This window comes from Papio anubis, chromosome 7 (assembly GCF_008728515.1).
Source record: "Papio anubis isolate 15944 chromosome 7, Panubis1.0, whole genome shotgun sequence".
NCBI lineage: Eukaryota > Metazoa > Chordata > Mammalia > Primates > Cercopithecidae > Papio > Papio anubis.
In genome coordinates, this window is record NC_044982.1 from 108,143,052 (window position 1) to 108,164,100 (window position 21,049).

General features: G+C 49.0%; 1 protein-coding gene across 4 annotated transcripts in view; it reads right to left on the reverse strand.

Moving 5' to 3' along the window:
• Positions 1 to 4,394: 4,394 nt before the first annotated feature.
• Positions 4,395 to 21,049, reverse strand: part of CEMIP (cell migration inducing hyaluronidase 1) — a 171,771-nt gene continuing 155,116 nt past the window's right edge. For 2 of the 4 annotated variants that reach the window (XM_009210765.2, XM_017960862.2), the window contains 7 exons: positions 19,390 to 19,601; positions 18,266 to 18,451; positions 14,160 to 14,364; positions 13,904 to 13,990; positions 13,074 to 13,231; positions 9,128 to 9,228; positions 4,395 to 7,375 (listed from right to left, as the gene is read on the reverse strand). In XM_009210765.2, the coding sequence (XP_009209029.1) occupies positions 7,248 to 7,375; positions 9,128 to 9,228; positions 13,074 to 13,231; positions 13,904 to 13,990; positions 14,160 to 14,364; positions 18,266 to 18,451; positions 19,390 to 19,601 (1,077 nt within the window). In that variant the 3' untranslated portion in view covers positions 4,395 to 7,247. The remainder of the gene's footprint in view (positions 7,376 to 9,127; positions 9,229 to 13,073; positions 13,232 to 13,903; positions 13,991 to 14,159; positions 14,365 to 18,265; positions 18,452 to 19,389; positions 19,602 to 21,049) is intronic. The other 2 variants (XM_003901294.4, XM_021940816.2) reach the window with 1 other exon arrangement.

A 21,049-nucleotide genomic window follows, 5' to 3' on the forward strand; every position in this document is an offset into this window, starting at 1 on the left:
GTCAGAGAACTGTTTTCTTTTGCTCTCACCATGAATAACACCTAAGCCTAACTTTTCTGTAGACATGTTCCTTGTCCTCAGTAATTAGTGTGTGGGGACCAGGGGAAGAACAAAGGAATCTTGCAGTCAAGGGGAGCAGTTGGATGCCTTCAGATTTTTAGCCCAGAGCTCTCTGTTCACCACACTTCATGTCATCAGAGCTGGGCAGCCTTATATAAAATCCATTCTAAACCTGCTGCCTAGGGTCTTAGGGTCTTTTTAATTTTATTTTTTTATTATTTTTTAGACAGGATCTCACTCCGTCACCCAGGCTGGCGTGTAGTGGTGCAATCTCAGCTCACTGCAGTCTCCATCTTCCAGGCTCAAGTGATCCTGTAGTAGCTGGGACCACAGGCACACCTGGACCACACAGGACTACCACGCCTGGCTAATTTTTGTATTTTTTGTAGAGATGAGGTTTTGCCATGTTGCCAAGCTGGTCTCAAACTCCTGGGCTTAAGTAATCCTCTTGCTGTGGCCTCCCAAAGTGCTGGGATTACAGGCATGAGCCACTGTGCCTGGTCTCTTAGAGACTCCTAAAACCACACTTCTCAGCCAGGCGCAGTGGTTCACGCCTGTAATCCTAGCACGTTGGGTGGCCGAGGCAGGTGGATCACCTGAGGTCAGGAGTTTAAAACTAGCCATGGCCAACATGGTGAAACCCTGTCTCCACTAAAAATACAAAAAATTAGCCGGGCGTGGTGGCAGGCGCCTGTAATCCCAGCTACTCAGGAGGCTGAGGCAGGAGAATCGCTTGAACCTGGGGGGTGGAGGTTGCAGGGAGCCGAGATCGCACCCCTTCACTCCAGCCTGGGCTAAAGAGCAAGACTCTGTCTCACAAAAAAATAAACAAACAAAAAACCACACTTCTCAAACTTTACTCTGCAAACAACTACCCTGGGTCCCTTCTTAAAATGCAGATTCTGATTCAGCTGATCTGGGAGAGCCTGAGATTGAGCATTTCTAACCAGCTCCTGGTTATACTCCAGGGTGGTGCTGAAATTTTTTTTTTTTCCTAGTAGAGACAAGGTCTCGCTATGTTGCCCAGGCTGGTTTTGAACTCCTGGGCTCAAGCAATCCACCTGCCTCAGCCTCCCAAAGTGCTGGGGCTACAGGTGTGAACCACCTCCCCCGGCTGCTGTTGATGATGCTGATGCCATTGACCCATGGACCACACTGAGTAGCAGGCTTTAGAGCATAGGCGTCTGATCTTTTGGCTTCCCTGGGCCACATTGGAAGAAGGAGAATTGTCTTGGGCCATGCATAAAATACACTAGCACTAACGATAGCTGATGAACTTTTAAAAAATGCAAAAAAATCTCATAATATTTTAAGAAAGTTTACAAATTAGTGTTGGGCTACATGCAAAGCCATCCTGGGCTGCATGTAGCCCACTGGCTGTGGGTTAGACAAGCTGCTTTATAGCTTTCAAAGCTGAGTCATGCATGTTGTTGATTCTGTTTGATGCTCCTGATTGTTTTCTGTGAGGGAGGGCAGGTCCTGGGACAATGAGCTCCTCCCTTCCTCCATCCCCTCCCCCAGCCCTCACCATTCCCTCTGTCTGCTCCCCTTCTCACCCCAACCCAGCCCTGAGGAAATGAGGGCACTGCCGGGTGTCTGTGGACTTGATCCTCCCAGGATTAAGCCCTTCCCACCACCCATATCCTACTCCTTTCTCTGTGGTTGAGAAAACGCCTGCCGCTTACCTGGCCCCCTGGCTAGAACAGCTAGGATGGGGTCAAAGGGCATCGGGATTTTGACTTCAGTACTGGAGGCCAGAGGGTTGCGCCAGGGTCAGCTTTTATGCCTTTGTTCAACACAGCAAGCATACATTACCCAGCAGAACTCTGCCAGATATGGGAAAACCTGTGGCCTATGCTCTGTAGGAGGCTACAGTCTGGGGGAAGGAGTGAATGACAGCCTGGGACAGGGGGCGCAATATCAAGGCACTGGGCCCTGCACCCAGGGGAGGAAGGAGAAAGCTGCCAGGCATGGGTCAGAGAAGGCTTTGTGTGGAGCTACGTCCTGGAACATGAGTAGGCATGAGCCAAGAGGAGAGAGGGCAGGGTGGGTCAGGTCATCCACCATGTTATGAGGACTCTAAAATCCTTGAACCAGTGGGAGGGGACTGGGGATGAGGAAGGAATGGGTGACCAGACTGGAGATGCAGGCATATGCCACCTCAGAGACTGCCTGTGTGCTCAACTCAGCATACCCTGTGTGCCTGTGGGTATGGGGACAAAATTCCCCCAACGCCTGCTTCTGGCTTTGTGCCATTGCGTTTTCTTTAGGCAGATGTTCTTAGCTGTCACTGCACTGACTTCTAAAGCCACCCCAGCCTCCATGAGTGAATGTCCACGCCTTCTCCCCTCCAGTCTGTGGGGAGGAGCCCCACCCCCTTTCCTCCAGCAATTCCTACACATCACCTCCAGGCCTTTTCAGCACCATTGCCTCACCAGGAATGTTCTTCGCCCTTCTTCACTTGGTTCATTCCTATGCATTCTGCAAAACTTCATCTGCCACACTTTTCTGACCTGTCCCCTCCCAGGCTGGTGAGGCAGAGCAGAGCATCCTGTCTGTCTCCCTGTGGAAGGAACGGGAGGTGCCCACTGGTCACCTAATGCATTGCACAGTGACTACCTGTGGGATTTGGTGACTATTGCAGGGACAAATATTGAAGGACCCTGAAGTGCCTGCCTGTCCCTCCACCCTGACCTCTCTGTGGCTTCTTTTGCTGCATGTCTAGCTGGGTGCAGTGTCCCGTTACTTGATGGTTCCTCGTTGGCGTCTGCTTTCCTAGTCCTCCGTGGATGCCTTTTCTATTGCACCTACTGAACCAGTAGGCTGTGCTCTCTTTCACGCAGTGACACTTCTGGCTGAGAAGTCATTAGTAACCCACCACCCTCTATCATCACAGTCGGTAGGGCCTAAAGCTGGCCCTGTGTTTGGTCCAACCCACCTTCGCTTTGCCTCTCATGACTGATCCTTGATTTATGTCCAGGTGTCCTCAAGCCCACACCCTGATAGCTGACCCTCTGTCAGACTGTGCCTCTTACAAAAGGCCCTTCTCTTATCCTCTCTCAGGCCAACACCTCTCCTACTTCCACTCACTGACCTTCCCTGACCACTCCAGGTAATAACTACTCCCCGTCTTCAGAACCCCTCCACACCACTCATTGGGCAGATAATTTCATGTTCTCCATGGGGTCATTCTGTGTTCCTCTGTGTGCATGGTGCCTGTCACAGAGCAGGGGTGCAAAAATATTTGTCGACTGAGTGTGCAGATGTAATCTCTTTCTCCTGGCAAAGTTTCCTGAAGGTAGAGGCCATGTACTCTCTACTGCACAGCTGACTTTATGCCCAAAGCTAGTCTGCCAGATATATTTGTGTATTGGCAGCTTAAAACCACCAGTCTGGTACCAGCCCCTTTAAGTGGATTGACCATACACAGATGCGCGCGCGCACACACACACACACACACACACACACACACACGAGACATAGTTGTTTTGTTTTTAACCTCAATGTATAAGACCCAGAAGCTCTTTGGAAATCATCAAGAGAAGAACTCTCTGTGATGATGGAAATGTTTTATATCGGCTCTATCCTATATGGCAGCCACTAGACACACATAGCCATTGAGCACTTGAAATGTGGCCAGTGTGATTGAGGAACTGGATTTGTAATTGCATTTAATTTAAATTAATTTAAATGTATGTAGCCCCATGAAGCTAGTGGCTGCCATTGTGGACAGGCAGTTCCGGACCACTCCCAGTTCACCTGCTGTAACTTCTGCCCCTCACTGTCTCCCCTCCAGACCCCTTCCAGCACTGCTTGAGGTGCCCTCTACCTGTGCCTACCTCTCTTGTCTGCCAGTTTGATTTGGACCTGTTTTTGCCACCTCAGCCCCATGCTCTTGTCAAACATGTGTTTGGCCTCTGGCCAAACAGGGCCTGGGAGGAAAACAAGAGTGCTGCTTCTGCTTGGCTTCCCCATCAGGGAGGGGAGTTGAAGTGACAGCCTCCTGACCGCTTAGAAATGTGGAGGATGCATCATGTTCTGGACATGGCTGGCCATATGAATGACATCTTTTCTTTCTTTGAACCATCTCCACCTGCTTTTATGGACATCCCCCCGCGCCCGCCCCCGCCCCCCGCCATGGGCAGGGCAGAGTAGGATGTTGACATATGACTAGCTCTTGGGAATAAAGCCATGGAAGTAAGGCAGACACATGGGGTGATTTCATCAGCCTTATTATCCTTAGATAACTGGTTATCTTAGGCTATCCTTAGATAAGTTATTATCCCTAGATAAAATGAAGCCCATTTTAATAGAAAATGAAACAGACAAGATGATGACATCCTTTGTATGTTTACTATAATACAGCAAAATTTTCCAGACCAGAGCCAATGTCCACGGCTCTAGGTACACCCCTTCCAAGCAATGCAAAGGACATCTCCAATCATGACATTTAAGACAGTTCTTTATTTCTCTGACAGTGACTTCTTGAAGTGCACATATAATAAATAAATAGAAAATATATCTTTGTTCATGGTGATGCCTACAAGAAATGTTTACATACAAACACTCTATACATCTAACTCCCGAAAAAGGACCAGCTGTTTCGGCAACAGAAAAAAGACAAGCATTTCAGAGGAGCGTTGCTTTCCTTAAAGACCAAACTCACTTAAGTCTTACACACAGAAATAATAAGGAGGACAATTTCCTAAGCAATAAGAAAATTTGTGCTACCAAGAAAATGCCTAGATATTGGCTCTTGGTGAATGGTTTAGGAAAGAAAGTTTTAGGTACAGATCCTGTATGGTGAAACATATGTACAACTCTGAGAACTTTCAAATAGATATCTTTTTTAAATGAACTGAGCCAAAGACATTCAACATTCCTGGCCACCTGAAAGTGATCACATCCTAAGTGGTTCACAGTGTGAGACCCTTGCATTAAAAGAGTGAAAACTCAACAAAACCGTGGACAAGAAGGACATGAGGTCATTTTAACTCTCCTTTCCATCACCGCTAATCTCCCTGGAAGAGGTCCTTCCTGTGAGTCTGGCCTTTGAAGCAGCCATATCTTTAAAAGCAGAGCCCTATGGTCACCTCCCAGCAGCTGAAAGATGTTTGGTGGGAAAGACCTCCCTGGCAGTTGACTCCCACCTGGGGAATGGACTCTTGGACCGAGTCTCATGGGTGCAGTTGGGTGGAGGGAGCCAGGCAGGCCCTCTTTGAAGGAAAGTTTGTGGTTGGGGCAGGAAAGGGGATAAACGTAGTTCATCACAAGACCCAGGGAGACCCCAGTGCCTCGTGTGAGATTATAAACCACAGATAGAGTTCTCCCTCTTACAGGAGCTCTTTGGGCTCTCTCTAAGGTAGGCCAGGGAGAGAGCAGGGCATTAAGCAGCAGCTGAAAGGGACTGGGGTGGACCCAATAGCTGTTCAGACACCCAAGATCAGTCAAATGGCTCACCAGAAACATGGCAGGCCCTACTCCCTCTGCTGGGCCTCACCTGTAGAGCTGCAGAGACAGGAGAGCTAGGTAGCACCAATGGAGAGTTGGCATCTACTGTGCACCCAGGCTGGGCTGACAGGTAGTGAACAAAGTGAAAGCCACAGGGACCGCCAACACGAAGGGGAGGGCGGGTTTGTGTGCGCTGGGAGCAGGAGGGAAGAGAGTGGCTAGCTGTCATTTTACTCTAGTCATTTCCTTTCCTTTGAGGGGACTTGTCCCCATTTCCAGAAGCTACTTCAGGAGTGCCTGGGCACTCAGGGGCCAGTTGTTGAGGCAATGTGGTGTGGCAGCAAGGGCTAGGGTGGGGCTCCCCAGGCCCTCCCCTGGCTATGTGGTTCTTTCCCATCTTGGGGGCTCATTTTCCCCATCTGTTAAAATGAAGGCTTTGGACTAGATATGTTCTATATTTCCAGCTCGGAAATCCCAGACCAAGGGAGTGTGAGCACATCTAGAGTCTCCGGGAGGCCCCCGTGCTCAGTTCCCTGGATGAAGAGCAAATGAGGCCCCAAGGCAGGAACTCACTTCTGTGGACTTCACTCCACCCTCTCAGAGTCAGAGGCGGGGCTGCCTGGACACCAAATTCCTCTGTGCTCATAAGCAGCAAAGCCCCTTGCTCCCTTCTGACCACACTTCTCTATCATGAGTGGGCCAGAGAGGCATGGGCAAAGGGCGACCCTGCAGTCACCAGCTTCAGCAGGCAGCGGCAGGGAGGGCTGAATCCCTGAGCCATTCCAGAGATTGCCTCATCTCCCCCCAGCAAATGCCCCCAGCCTTCATTCCTGCAAGCAAGAAGCCTTGGTGAGCCTCCCCTCTGAAATGGCACTGGTCTCCATTTTACCTCTCTGTGATTTCTCTGCCTGGCATTGCAGTGCACATGGACCTGACTGCCTGTCCCATTGGACTGCAGGCCCCTCGAGCTAGGCGTTAGTTCTCACCTCTCCATCCCATGTGCCCTGGGCACCGAGCATCATGGATATCAGTGGAAAGGAATGTTTTCCTCCACTGTTGGGTTCCAGGTACCATGTGAAATGCAGCAGACTTCTGGAATCTCAGAACAAAAAGGGCCTTTGAGAGTCATCTAGTCCAAGTCCCAGCCTGCTGCCCGAAGTCTCCTGAAAGGTGGACACGGCCAGAGGCAGGGCTTGCCTCTTCCCCAAGGGTAGCCAGTTCCACCCCAGCTCCTAATCCTGTCAGGCTGGCTCTTGCTTACCGGAGTAAAGATTTCCTTAAGGCCAAGGCTCTTTTTCCTACATTTACCACCCTCACTTGTCTGCTGAAGACCATGGGGATCTGTGAATGACCAGCCCTCCAGGCTACCTCCTAACTGGGTCAGGGCTCCTGCCAAAGTGGATCTTTGCTGTCAGCACAACCCAGGTCTCCTGATATGGTCCCCAAATCCCCACTGAAGAGGCACAGATAGGAGAGAAGCACCCAAGAGGCTGCAGGAAAGTGAATGTTTCCAGCATTGGCCAGCACCGCCCCAGGGGCTCCAGGTAGACACTTGAGTAGGGGCAGGCGGCAGCACCAGGGTCTCTGATATCTTTCCCTTGGCCCATCAGGGCTGAAACACGGCCTTCCCAGGCAGCTGCTGGCAGGGACGGGGGGACCCAGCTATCCCCCACTGGTCTGCTGCCAAGAGTCACCGTCATAGTCTACCACGAGGTGGCACCAGGCGGCAGCTGTCCTCACAACTTCTTCTTCTTCACCACAGGGATAGGCACAACTTGGAAGATTTTGGCTTTGTGATCCTCAGTGTCCAGAGTCACCCAGATGGGCCGGAAGCTGCCTTTGAAGCCAACGAATGCCATTTGCTCTGAAAAGCAATGATGAGTCTCCTGAGCAAAAGCCCTATGAGAGGATGGCTTCCCCACCCCGTTCCAGGGCTCCCCATCGCCAGTCCCCCACCCCTACCAGGCACCCCCCAGCCACACTGCACTGTGGCCCCTTGGGAAGAGCTCTGTGCTCAGCTACTGATGGTGCCTGACATGCATTTGTATGGGGCAGGCAGGGTCTCACCTGAGCCTCACTGCCACCTAGGCAGGGTGATGGCTTTGCTTTTGACAGGGGAGCCATGCACAGCAGGAAATGGGGCAAATTGTAAGGGAGGAGACCTCCTAGGAACCTGCCTACCTTCGAACTGCCCCTACGACCACCAGCAAGTCCCTGCCCCTCTCTGAAGCCTAGTGTTCCCATCCATCAGACGATGGCATTGATCTACAAGATCTCCTCCCCCGCCCTATCACTCTGTGGCTTTAGAAGGAGTTCTGAGAGGTGAAGGAATTTGACCAAGAGTGTGTAGTAAATGGTGCAGCCCAGATTAGAACTCTAACCCCCTGAACCCCACACAGCACTCCCCATCTTGCAGTTCAGAGCTTGAGCATCCAAGGGGCATGGGAATCCACATCTATACTCAGCCCATCCTGGCAGGCAACATGCATTTATCACCACCGGGAAAGTGCCATTCAACTTAGGTCACCTTACATACATCAACTTTTGGCAACCAGGATCTTAATTTAAAAGACAGAGGCTCCAAAATGATTCCAGGACTGGGCTGGAAAGGATACTTCTCTTTTCCTTATGTTCTCCTTTGGCTGGTTTGAAGGGTTTGCATTGCTTCTGATTTTTCTTATCGCCCCATATGATGGGCTTCTGATTTTGATATTTTCCATAGTGAGGATGGTGTATAACTAAGAAGCCCAGCTTTGAGTTAGGAAGATTAGGATCCAAGTCCTAACCTTAAACAAGTGGCTTGGCTGTTAAATTCTTGGTGTCCTCATCTTAAATGGAAATAATAGTACCTGGTGTACAGGTTATTAATGAGTAAGTGAGATAATTATAACATGTTCTGCAAAGTGCAAGGCTGAACATTAAACAGAACCACAATGATCATTATCATTATTGCCCATGGAGCTGCTGTACCGCCCACACAACCTCTCTGAGGACTCTCCCTGCACCTAGTTTTTGTGGTATAATGGTTGTCATGCTGATAGGTCCCTCCTGGATGGCTTGTTCCAGCACAGCCTGCAAACCTGTGCTAGTCTTCACCACCAAAGAGCTGCCTGGCCTTGGACAAACCATGTAGGTTCTCTGGGCTTCTAGTTTTCTTTTCATCTACCTATCTCAGAGGAACAAATAAGAGTTTTGCAAGCTGCAAAGGACTATACAAATGCTAGGCATCAGCTGGAATGTTGAAGAAGATGCAGGACCCCTGGCCAGTCTGAATAGCAGGCATTGGGTAGGAGGGTGAGGCTAAGCTACTTTTCTTATGATGCTTTTGTTGAATAAAGGGCCACTTTCCAAGCAAATGAGTGAACAACTCTAGCAATTTTCTTTCAGTGGCTGGTAGCAAGTTATAATAAATTTGCTGCAGTGTGGGGGTGGTAAACAGGTGGCATCTTGCCCATCCATTCCAGTAGACCACTAGTTGTGTGGGGGATTCTGAGGTTGTACCCAAGTTTAGTACAAAGCATGTTCTCAACTCAGCAAAAGACGACAGCAACCTCCATGCCAGGCATTTGCCTTCTCTGGTTTTGGGGTCAATTTAAACCCCAGTTCAAACCCTTACCTTTCAACTTGAGACCCCTGTCTGCCCCAAGCTTTTCCAGCACTCTGGTCCATGGGCCTCTGGAGACATATCTTCCCTTTGATGCCATGAGCACTATGGAACTGTGAGAGAAGAAACCAATTAGACCAGAGAGAGGGCAAACTGGGGCAAGTGGGCATGGGGAGGGATGTTGGGTTGTGCGTGGTGGGACTGGAGTTAGCAGTGCCCAGAGGCCTGGCCAGGGATTCAGGAAAGGGCAGCCTCTCCTGTGTTCTGAGCTGATGGGCTCTTTCCATGTGGTGACGAACATCCTGAGCTCCCTCCCACACATCTGGCCACAGTTGATGCCCACGGCCTTCTCCAAGCCTGGACTCAGCTCACCACATTTATATGTCTCTCTCCAAACAGAGGAGAGGCTGTAAACAGAGCACGCCATGCCAGGGCTCGGCACACAGTAGGACTTCAATATGCATCTCTTCCCTTGAACGTTCTCAGCCCTGGTTAGGTAAGACCACATAGAAATGTGGTGACAGAGGAAGGAAGGAGGAAGGGATGAGAGAGAGAGGAGGTGAGGGAAGAAGGAGGGGGGCATCTGTCAAATCATAAAACCATCCAGGGGCTCCTGTAGATCCTGAAGGTTCTAGAAACCAGCTCCATTTGGCATCTCTTGGAATTTCATTAGAACCACAGAATTCCTCCACTGCAGACTCTCTGAATCAGAATCTGCGTTTTTACAAGATCTGCAGGAGATCGTATATACATTAAAGCTCTAGAAGCCCCATGCTAGAAGATTTCTCTTGGAGCCCATCTTTCTTTTGCTGTCTTCTTTCGATGGACACAGGCTTAGTACAGTCCAGAGCCAGCTTCCTCTGAGCTGCAGGAAGAGCATGGCCAGATTTGAAGTCTTTCTGGGGAGAACACCATGTCATTACCATGATGCTCGGGTTGTATCAGGAGCTCAGATTGTATCAGGAGCTCAGATTGACCTCTTATGTTCATGTCATCTCTCTCTCTGGTCAGGCAAGACAGGGCTATTGCTTCTATTTTGCAAATGGGGAGATTGAAGCAAATAGTTACCAAGTATCTCAGAGGACCTGCCAAAGGGAAATGTGCTTGAAAGAGGCAGAGGTTTGGAGCAATGTGTGTGCCCAGCCTGAAGGTCCCAACTTGCAAAAGTTCGACTTGGGAATAAGGAGTGTCTATCCCCTGCCTCGGGGTGTATTCAGTCCAAAGTGCTGGGAAAATAGCCTTCACAGTGGCAGACTCAGCATGCTGGGCCAGACAGGAGGAAGTGAGCACCTCCCTTGGGAATAGAAATGGGGCAGAAGCTCAATGGGGCATCCAGTTCGTATCTCAAAGGAACTCTGTAACCACAGACCACAGTCCAGACATGGAAAAACTGTATAGGATTCTGGAATCTGTTGTTACCCCTATTTGTGTCCCACTGGGAGCAGCAGGAAAGATCTTAAGATGCAAAGGGCTTGTGTGAAATAGGATAGATAGGAAGGGAGCTGGGGCTGCCTCAGGCCCTTGAGGAAGGCTGGAGAGTGAGGCCCAAAGGGTTGGTAGGGTGAGGCCCCTTAAGGAGAGAGGGCTCATCGCTAACACATCCTCCACTCTAGATTCAGGATCTGTTCTCTGGAGGATATTTCTGCATTGTTTCATTTCAGAACAAAAGCTAATGGTCCCTTGTTGGAGCTCAACCTTCCTACTTATGGGACTCAAATGTAGGTCCTGCCCTCCTGATGGGGACCTAGGTTAGCTCACATGAGCGGGACAGGGAGACAGGCTTCTTTTGTCCCCACCGCCTCCCACTGACGCCCAGAAGCCTGCTTGTGTTGGGCACACTTCTTTGCCTGGTATGCCATCCTCATGGCCTCGAAGCCCGTGCACCAGCCAGCACGGAGTCTCCCACAGAGTGGCAGGGCACAGGCAGCTCCCAGAAGCCATGCTAGATGTTTACGGTGTGAGCAGCTGCCCTCTTCTCTCCCCAGGACCCTGGGGCCAGTAGTGGCCTGCTGGATGGGGTAGGAAGGGTGGGCCAGGCTAGGCAAGGCCCGTAGCCACAGTAGGACAGGACCTGCCTTGCCTCATTCCCTGCTGCTTTCCAGGAGGTTAGAGAGGGGTCTAGTGGTACCAATGCCTGTCTGGGTACCCAGCACCAGCCCAGGGAGTGGCCCATTCCAGTAAGGGCTTCCCCCAGAGAGTTGCTGCTGCTCGGGCTGGAAGGAGCCTTGCACACGGTTCCAAACAGAGTAGCACTGCAGTCTAGTTTCTTGTTCCAAGCTTCTGCATCCTCTTCCATTTCAAAAGAAAATCCTCTGCCCAAAACGGCATGATCTCTAGATAATAACTATTTTTCTGACTTTGGTCAACCTTGTCCTTCTGTCTGAATCTGCATATGAAAAATAGAAAGCCGAAGGAGCATCTGATGGGGGAATGAGGGAGGGAGTAAATGTGGTTAAGCAAAATCCCATTATCCAAAATCTCACCAGGTACCCAGTTCACATCGTGCCCCTCATGGAGTCAGCATCTGGGAAGTACATTTGCTTTCATTCAATAACTATTAATGTTTACTAAGCACCTACTATGTAGCAGGTACCACATGAAGTGCTTAGACTTTCCACCAGGTTGTGGCTCCTGAGTGAACTAGCCATGTTCTGTGCTAGAAATGCAAAGGGAAGTTAGACACGGCCCCAACATTGAGAAGGCCACACTCTTCATGGGGCAACAGATGTGTCCACCAGACCTATTGTGAGTAGTGCTTTAGCAGAGGTAGAACTTTTTTTTTTTTTTTTTTGAGATGGAGTCTTGCTCTGTCACCCAGGCTGGAGTGCAGTGGCACAATCTTGGCTCACTGTAACCTCTGCCTCCTGGGTTCAAGTGATTCTCCTGCCTCAGCCTCCCGAGTAGCTGGGACTACAGGTGTGCACCACCACACCCAGCTAAGTTTTTTGTATTTTTAGTAGAGACGGGGTTTCACCATAGTGGCCAAGCTGATCTCAAACTCCCAACCTCGTGATCTGCCCACCTCGGCCTCCCAAAGTGCTGGGATTACAGGTGTAAGCCACTGTGCCCAGCTGAGATAGAACTTTTGGGTTGGATGGGAAAAGACCTCACCAAGGAGGCAATGTGGGGAGACTTGTAAGGTATTGGGGAATTACCAAAGATTGCTAAGGAGAGGGGACACAGGTTTTCCCTACATTTAAGAAGTTTAAACCAGCAGCCAATATGGAAGATGAGTTGGAGTTAGGGCAACTGGAAGAGGGAGGCCTGTTAGGAGACTATGCCAACAGTGCTGGTGATGACCAGCAAAGGCCTGGGCAGAGGAGCAGAAGAGAGGATGCTGTGGAGGGAACCAGCAGGCGAGCAGTAATGCAGGTGGAATTGATAGTGTGTGATGATAGTGTGTGGAGGAAAGAAAGAGGAGTCAAACAGAATGCCCAGATTCTGGCCTAGCTCTCAGGATGGACTGTGATGATTTCATCAAAACTGAAGAAGTGGCTGGTTTGGGAGGTTAAACATTTTAAAAGGCTGAGAATTCAGTTCCATACAAGACGTCCAGGTGACATTGTCCAAGTAGCAGTTGGATTGGAATGTCGGGTGCTTAGGAAGGAGATCCAGGCTGGAGATAGTAGCCATCAGCACTTGGATAGTATTGAAGGTGTGGGAGGGGATGAGATCATGCCGGGAGTGTAGTGAAGAGGGCCAGGGCAACCTTCCCATGTGTAGCGGGGCTGTCCCGCCGCCTCCGCCTGACCTACATTCACAGCAGCCCGGCTCCAACACCAGAGTCCACAGGCAAGGACACTCTCGTCCAACACCCATGATTTGTGGGCAGGCTGTAGAGACTGCCTGAGCTTTTCCAGACTGATCTGTGATGAGGGCCTTTGTGCGAGGCAGGGGCCCCTTGCCCAGGGGTCTGCTGTGCCAGCAGCCAATTCCAGAAGCAGAGGCACAGACTCACTTGTCAGGGATGGTCGCCACATAGTTGAAAAGCTGCCACGGTATGCCCTGCAGAATGGAGTTCCTGAAGCTCATGTGGCTCACCATGCGCCCTTGGCTCCCATCAATCACCACCACCTGGATGCCATCCTCCGAGCTGGGGTACTTCTTCCCATCCACCTGCAGAGTCAGAGCAATCCAGGTGTGAGGCGGGGTGCCAAAACCCCAAGATTCTCCTGCCCTGGTGGTTCCCAAGCAGTCCCTGAAGGCAGAAGGTGCCTCTGCAGCTGTTCAAAGCATAAACTCCATTATCCACTTAACTCCTTGTAGCCCTCAGTAGTGGGTCAAATAGTGGCCCTGCAAAAGATACGTCCACCCGGAACCTGTGAAAGTGGACTTATCTGGAAATACAATCTTTGCAGATGGAATTAAGTTAAAGATTTTTTGATGAAACCATCTGGATTTCTAGGGTGGGCCCTAAATTCAAAGATAGGTGCCTTTGCAAAAAAAAAAAAAAAAAGGCAGGAGGAGAGGTGAGACACACACACTCAGGAGAAAAGTCCACATAAAGACAGAGATTAAAGTGTCTGCAAGCCGAGGAGTGTGCAGGAGTGCCGGCAGCCACCAGAAGCGAGAAGAGGCATGGAACAGGTTCCCCGCCCCTAGCCCCCGAAGGAAACCACTGCTGCCAACACCTTGCTCTTGAACTTCTGGCCTCCTGAACTGTGAGAATAACTTTCTCTTGTTTAATGCAAACCACCCAGTTTGTAGGAATTTGTGACAGCAGCTCCAGGACACAGTATCACCTCTCATTGAGCAAACCCTAATCCTCCAGGGGCCGGAGGCACTTACTTCAATGTAAGCAAAGTCGTTCCAAAGGTGGAAGAAGTGCTGCTTGGAACTCTCCATCTTCACCTCCAAGAAATGGTCCTTTGTTTTCTGGAAAACACATAGAACCCAATGCAATTGTTAGGTTTGGGTGGTCATTCCCCAACTCTTCCTGTATCCCCAGTCGCAGGAAATGGTTTGTGGAGCTGAGTGAGGGACCTAATTGGGTCTGGGCCTAACTGGACGGCAAAGGGGTCCAGACTTGCTGTCAGCCACTCACCAGCTGAGAACCAAGGAGCTTCTTGGGCATTGGCACGTCCACGACAGCCCTCTCGGTGAACTTGGGGTAGGCTGTGGCTGTGCAGTCACTGACGCCTGCGTTCTTTGGGATCAGAGCTTTAATCTTTATCCTCTCACAGCCTTTCATGGAGCAGAAAGCAAACTTCTCTCTCTCGTTCTGAGCTTTCAGCTTCAGGAACAACAGCCTGCACACAAGGAGCATTGCTGGGCATTTGCTTGGGCACTCAAACCTCCCCCTTCTCCTCTCACCCACCGAGATATTTACTCTGAGCTGGTCACAGCAGGTTGACCCAGCGGCCTTATAGAATGGAACCATGTCTATCACAGAGTTGTATGTAGTTGGAGAAATAAGGAACAAATGCATTGAAGAAAAAGCTAATAAGAATGGCATTTCTATTCTGAGCACGTTTTATGTGCCATGCCGTGCACACATAGTAAATCAACATATCTCATTTAATCCTCAAACAATCCTGTCCAGTAGGTACTATTATCATCCTGAATTCCTGGATGGGAAAATGGTGGCTCAGAGAAGTGAAGTGACTCACCCAGGACCACACAGCTGGGAAGTGACAGAGCCAGCATTTTCCATCCCAGCATGGTGACTGGTGAGGAAATGCTCTGTCTTCCTAACTCAACTTTTCTCCAAACCATAATCTATTCCAAAAATTATTTTATAATTTATTTAAAATAATTATTATTATTGTAAAGGAAGCTGACCCAGTGTTACAGGGAGTCAGATTGTAAGGAAAACACAGTACTCACTTGGGATTCATTATTGTTCTTTTAGTGCAACAAAGCACTCGCAGGCTGAGTCCTGCATCTGAAACATGGGAAGATAGGATATGGGGTATCTACCACCCATCTTGCTCTAGGGACCAAGCCTTCACTGAGCCCATTCAGACTAGGGAGCTGGGTTTGCACCACAATGCCGTCACCTCCAAACCCCTACCACAGAGCTGCTCAGACCAGGGGCACACATTGGACTCACAGAGGGGCCATGGATTGGCTACCCAGTAACCAAGATTCTCACTCTCATGGGACCCAGCAGGTCTTGTCCACCACTGGTTGGTGCTTGAACTAAAAGACCACATGGAGTCGGGGCTGACAACCTTGTCGTGCCCCGTGCCTGCTAAGGAATCACCAGAGGAAGGCAGTTTGTAGCAAGTAGCTGAAACAAGAGGCCAAGCATGTGTGCGTATGTGTGTGAACATGGGGAGATGGAGAGACACAAGGGGTAGGCAGGCTGTCTCCTCCCTGCTGGCTTTGTTGTTTTCAGCACCTGAGCCCATAGGCCCAACTGGGTTTTTAGTTCTTGAAGACCCCTTGGTCTTCTCTCTGTAGCACCTCCACTTAATCTGAGCTTCCTTGAGTGGTTTTATGTTTCAAGCCATCCACATCAAGTGATCTCAGAATAAAGTAGAAACTGACTGTTACAGAGGCCTCGTGCTCAGGGCTGACAGCAGAGCAGCCATATCTGTGTTCCATGCCCGCATGGTGGGAAAGTTGGGGAGGCAGGTGAGCACCCACTTTGAGCAGCTTAGGAGGAAGGCAGTTCAGTGCTGCCCATGGTCACGTCTCCCTGCAGGCTCCCAACATGGTCCAAACCACTCCTGGAACCAAGGCACAGAAATGGGATTGGTCCTGAGGCTTCTGCACAAAACTTCACAGTATTCAGGTTTCTCTGTTGCCATTATATATCAGATTATCTAAATCGGGAGTGACCTAAAAGACCATCCAGCCCGTGGTAGGCAGCAGCTGCCTTCCCTAATCCTGACCTACAACTTGGATGTGTGCGAGCTGGCTGAACTGCAAGACCCTGGGAGGCACAAAAGCAGCATGGGCCTGGGCACCTGCCAGCCCAGTGCTCAAATCCTCGCTATGACCAGGTAATGTTGCAGAGCAGCGCTATTGATGGCTGTGCACCTTAAATAATATACTTGTTTATTATTTAGTAAGAATCATTATAATAATTCACTGAGGTGGTGTTAAGCAAACTTAGCTATCCAGAACACAGCTACAATCACTTAAGAGTTTTTTTAACCTGGAAAAAATGGCAGCTTATGTATTTCACACTTTGAAACCCCCTCCCTTTCAGCTGACTTATTTTAATTTTACCCCTAATTATGGCAAGCTAGTTGTTAAGTATCCTAGCCCATAGTAGATTATTAGAAGGTAGCTGCTAAAGGCAGGTGCTCTGAATATAAAAAATAACAAATGTATAAGGCAGAAAGATTTTTAAAAGCCCAACAGTTTGCAGCTGTTCTCCATGGGAAACAGACCCCCTATAACCCAACTCCTGGTCCCTAAGGCATCGCCGAATTGAAACACAACGTAATGATCAACAGGCATAGGGCTAAGCTAAGCTACCAACCAAAAAAATGTGCTTAAGGTGACAAGCGGACAAGCCTTAGATTTTTAAGACTTTGATCAAAGAGGTTCAACTTACTTAGTGGAAATTTCCATTTGAAAATTTCACATCTTTTGAACATTTCAGCTCACGAGCCGAAAAGAAGAAAATCTGCATGGATGGTATCCCAGGGACTTTACCTTATCAACATCTGTTACTTTAATCATAATGTTTCCTAGTGGTATGTGGAGCATATCTCATTCCTCCTCCTCTGGTTTTCATATGGGAGGATTTTCCTAAATACTCCTGGCCCCTGGTCCCTCCCCTCATCCACTTCTTCCCATGGGAAGAGAGTGTCTTATAATTGGTTGGTTTTGGGTATTTGGCTCAGCCCGTAGAGCAGGGGCACTCTGGTCTGTCTTACATGCTCTGAGGTTTTGGGACTGGGCCCTATGTGGGGAGCCTGTGCTCAGTGCTACCTGCGGCGGAGAAGGTAAAATTGGGGATGATATTGGGAAGCTCTATTCTCCAACAGCTTTATCATCAATAAAATGGATCTCTTCCTCTTCACCTGCCAGCTTGTCTGCCCCCAACTGGCTTAGCGCTTGTGTGGGGAGAAGGGTATTTTTTATTGCCCTCCCATCCCAACATTGTACTTATACTTTTAATTCTAAATTTTAATTTTCCCTTAATCAAATTGATGGAGCCATAAATAAGACAGATCACCTGTTATCAGTTTCCTTATCATTGGCTTCCATATAAGAATAGAAAACGGGCCATCAAATGATCTTTCACCCTTACTCCTCACAGTTTGCTATTGACATCGCTGTGGAGCTGGCTTGGCATTCTTAAGATATTAGACTAAATTTCTTTTTAAGAGAGGGGATCAAAGAACTCCCAGGAACAGATACTCTGTTTTCATTATATCTCTATTGAATAGAACCTAGTGCAGGTTAGTAAAAGGGTGAGGGGCTTTGAAGACAGACAGATCTAGGTTCAAATCCAGCTGGGTCAAATTTATGCTATGATCTCAGGAAGTCTCTCCTATTTTCCCTGTGCCTTCTTTGCCCATCTCTTTCACTCTCTCTCTCTCTCTTTTTTTTTTTTTTTTTTTTTTGAGGTAGAGTCTCACTCTGTCACCCAGGCTGGAGTGCAATGACGCAATCTTGGCTCACTGCAACCTCTGCCTCCCAGGTTCAAGCAATTCTCTTGCCTCAGCCTCCTGAGTAGCTGGGATTACAGGCACGCACCACCATGCCCAGCTGATTTTTGTATTTTTAGTAAAGATGGGGTTTCACCATGTTGGCCAGGCTGGTCTCGAACTCTTGACCTTGTGATCCGCACACCTCGGCCTCCCAAAGTGCTGGGAGGTGTGAGTCACCACGCCTGGCTGCCCATCTCTTAATCCTCTGCTCCAAGTGGGTTGTTGTGAGGATTTGAGATAATGTACCATGTTTTCTGGATTCTAAGATTTACTGCCTTCACTTTTTTTTTTTAAATATGTAAATTCCCTACATGTATATGTATATTTAATAGAGTGTTTATTTTACTTTTAAAGCTTAACAGCTTTAAAAATGTCATTAATGTATGGGACAGCCAGCCTTAGAATCAAAATGCCTAGAAACATGTCTTACATTAATTGGCATTAACTACATGGCTGTTCTCAGACTTATTGGAAAGGCCAAGGGGACAAGATGAGGTCGAGCCACTTTCCTGCAGCCAGGTGGGCACCTGCTCACCCTGAGTCTTCGTCCCAGTAGTAGTGGCTCCTGCCAGGATAGCTCTGCTCCACTTTGTCCATCTGCAAGGTCCTCACAAAGACACCTGTCTTGGACGTTTGCTTCAGCAGGCGATTGTGAACATCTGAGAGGATGGAGAAGGTGGTGCCTCTCGGGTAGCAGAGCCCCACTCGGATCCAGTCGCCCCTAGGATTGGAAGTAGAGTCAGGTTACAAGCAAGGGTGTCCAGGCCACAGGGCCTTTGGAGCATGCCTTGGAGAAACAGACCAAAAAACCTCCACCAAATGACACCTCTACTTTTGTATGGGAAATTTTGAAAGAACATTTGCTGCCATGGCGACTGAGTTGCAGTGTTCAAGGAGCGAGGGAGAGACAATGGCCGCCTGTGAGCAGAGAGTCTGAATGCTTCACTGGTGTGTCTCCAGGGCCAACCCTGGGGGTGCTCCGTATGGAACTTTGGGAAAAAGACATTCTTTTTGTAGTTAAAGAGCACAGGATCCAAAGGACCTAGGCTCAGCCCCTTCTGGGTCCAGCTTGATTGTAGGGTCCATTTCATCTCTTCGGTCTCATTTCCCACATCTGATCAATGTCCTTCTCACAGAAATACTGTGACAAGTAAATGATGTGCATAGAAAATACTTGAATCTAAATATAGGAAGCCCTATCTAGATGCCCTCACCCTCATCACTTTATCTCGCAGAACCTCATTTCCCTCTCTGTAGGATGGTAACAACAATACCCAGATATTTTTGCCATCTATCGAGCACTCGCTAATGCCAGGTCCTGGGTGCCCACCATACCTCATCTCCCTAGATCCTCATTGCACTCCTGCACGATAATACTATCCTCAACTCAAAGATCAAGGAGCTCAGGCTCAAGAGGTTACATGCCCTACCCAAGGTCACCCATGCCGGAGCGGGGGCTTGGCCTGTGTCCTTTAATGCTTAACTCCTGGGTGATGTCAGCCCCTCTAGGTACTCCTGCAGGGATCAATCACATGGGCTAGCTTGTGGTTCCGTAAGAGGCAAGGCCAGGACTTTGCAACAAATCATCGTTATCAGCTTTGAGCTCAGTCAGAGCAGCTGCCCACAGATCTCACTGCTCCTGGCCGGGCACCCACTCACTTGTTGAAGTTGATGAGCCAGATGGCGAGTTCGGCGGGGGCCGTCTGGTCCCAGTGGATGGTGTAGCCCTTCTGCAGGGTGACAACCGGCTGGTACTGCTGGTAATGGGTGCTCCTGGTGAGCGCCCCCTCCAGGTAGAGAGGGTGGCTGGGGAAGTCATTCTTGATGATCTTCATTCGCAGGTTACTGGTCTTGTAGGCTTGAATGTACATCTTTTAAAACCCAAAAAGGAAACACACAATGAGGCTATTACAAAGGGTTATTCCAAGAGTGTCTGGTTAACATCTGACTACAGACTGCACTTTCAAAGGCACTTTCTCTTTACAGAACCCTTTTTAGAAGGCTTGAATGAAAGAAAGGCCAAATAAGGGGACATCTCTTTCTGCTGGTGGACACAGCCCAGGCCTTACTGTGTAATCCAGCTAATGCTTTCTGTGCATCTTCATAAAAGTGCTCTGTTGAGCTTCCAGTGGAAATTTGAGAAGAGCCTGCATAATAGTCAGATGGCAAATTTTGGACAAAGGACAGAGATGTGGATGGAGGAGGAAGGGAGTGAGAGAAAGAGAGAACTTTTATAATTCTACCATAAAATGCAACTCGCCTATAACTGGCAGTTACTCTGCCTGCATTTGAGAGAGTGCCTGGGTGTGTTGGCCTATCTCTCCCTCCTACTCCCTCTCAGTGTCTGGCCCCTGAGGCCAGTCCTTGTGATGCCACAACACACTGCATGAATAAATGGTGCCTCATTTCAGAGGAAAAACTGAAAGCAAGACTGTCAGCCATTGAGACCCAGGGACCTAAGAGCCTGGATGCTTTAGCCCAGCATTGGTTTAAAACACTGTGTCGGCCAGGCACAGTGGCTCACGCCTGTAATCCCAGCACTTTGAGAGACCGAGGTGGGCGGATCACCTGAGGTTGGGAGTTCGAGACCACCCTGACAGACATGGAGAAACCCTGTCTCTACTAAAAATACAAAATTAGCCGGGCGTGGTAGCACATGCCTGTAATCCCAGCTACTAGGGAGGCTGAGGCAGGAGAGTCTCTTGAACCTGGGAGGCGGAGGTTGTGGTGAGCCAAGATCACGCCATTGCACTCCAGCCTGGACAACAAGAGTGAAACTCTGTCTCAAAAAACAAAACAAAACAAAAAACAAAAAAACAACAAAAAAAAACCACTGTGTCCTGTTTTATGGCACATCCCAAATTCATAAAACAATATCCCCGTAACTGTGGCCAAGAGAGACAATCACACCAATGTGCAATGATGTTGTGCTTTTGGAAGGAAGTGGTTATCTTCCCCTCTAGTTTTATCGCATATAAGATGGAAAGAGAAACCAACCGTGCCCATCTTAGGGAGTTGCCCTGAGTATCAGAAGGTAAAGGATACATTAAAGCATTTTGTAAGATGTAAAGTGAAGGGAAAATACTATGGATAACAGTTAACCAGTTGCCAGTTATGATAATCTGGCAAGCTCTAACAATGAGCTTTTCTTCACAGAAGATAAGCAACGTATCAGAAAGAAAGTGTGGGAAGGAAAATCAAGGCTCCGTATGGGATACCTAGACCTTGAGCTGAGGCTGTGTAATGCTAACAGCATGGATGCCAGGCTTAAGGGTTTGGTCATCCTTCAATTACTCAGGGCATGACTGTCCTCCATCAG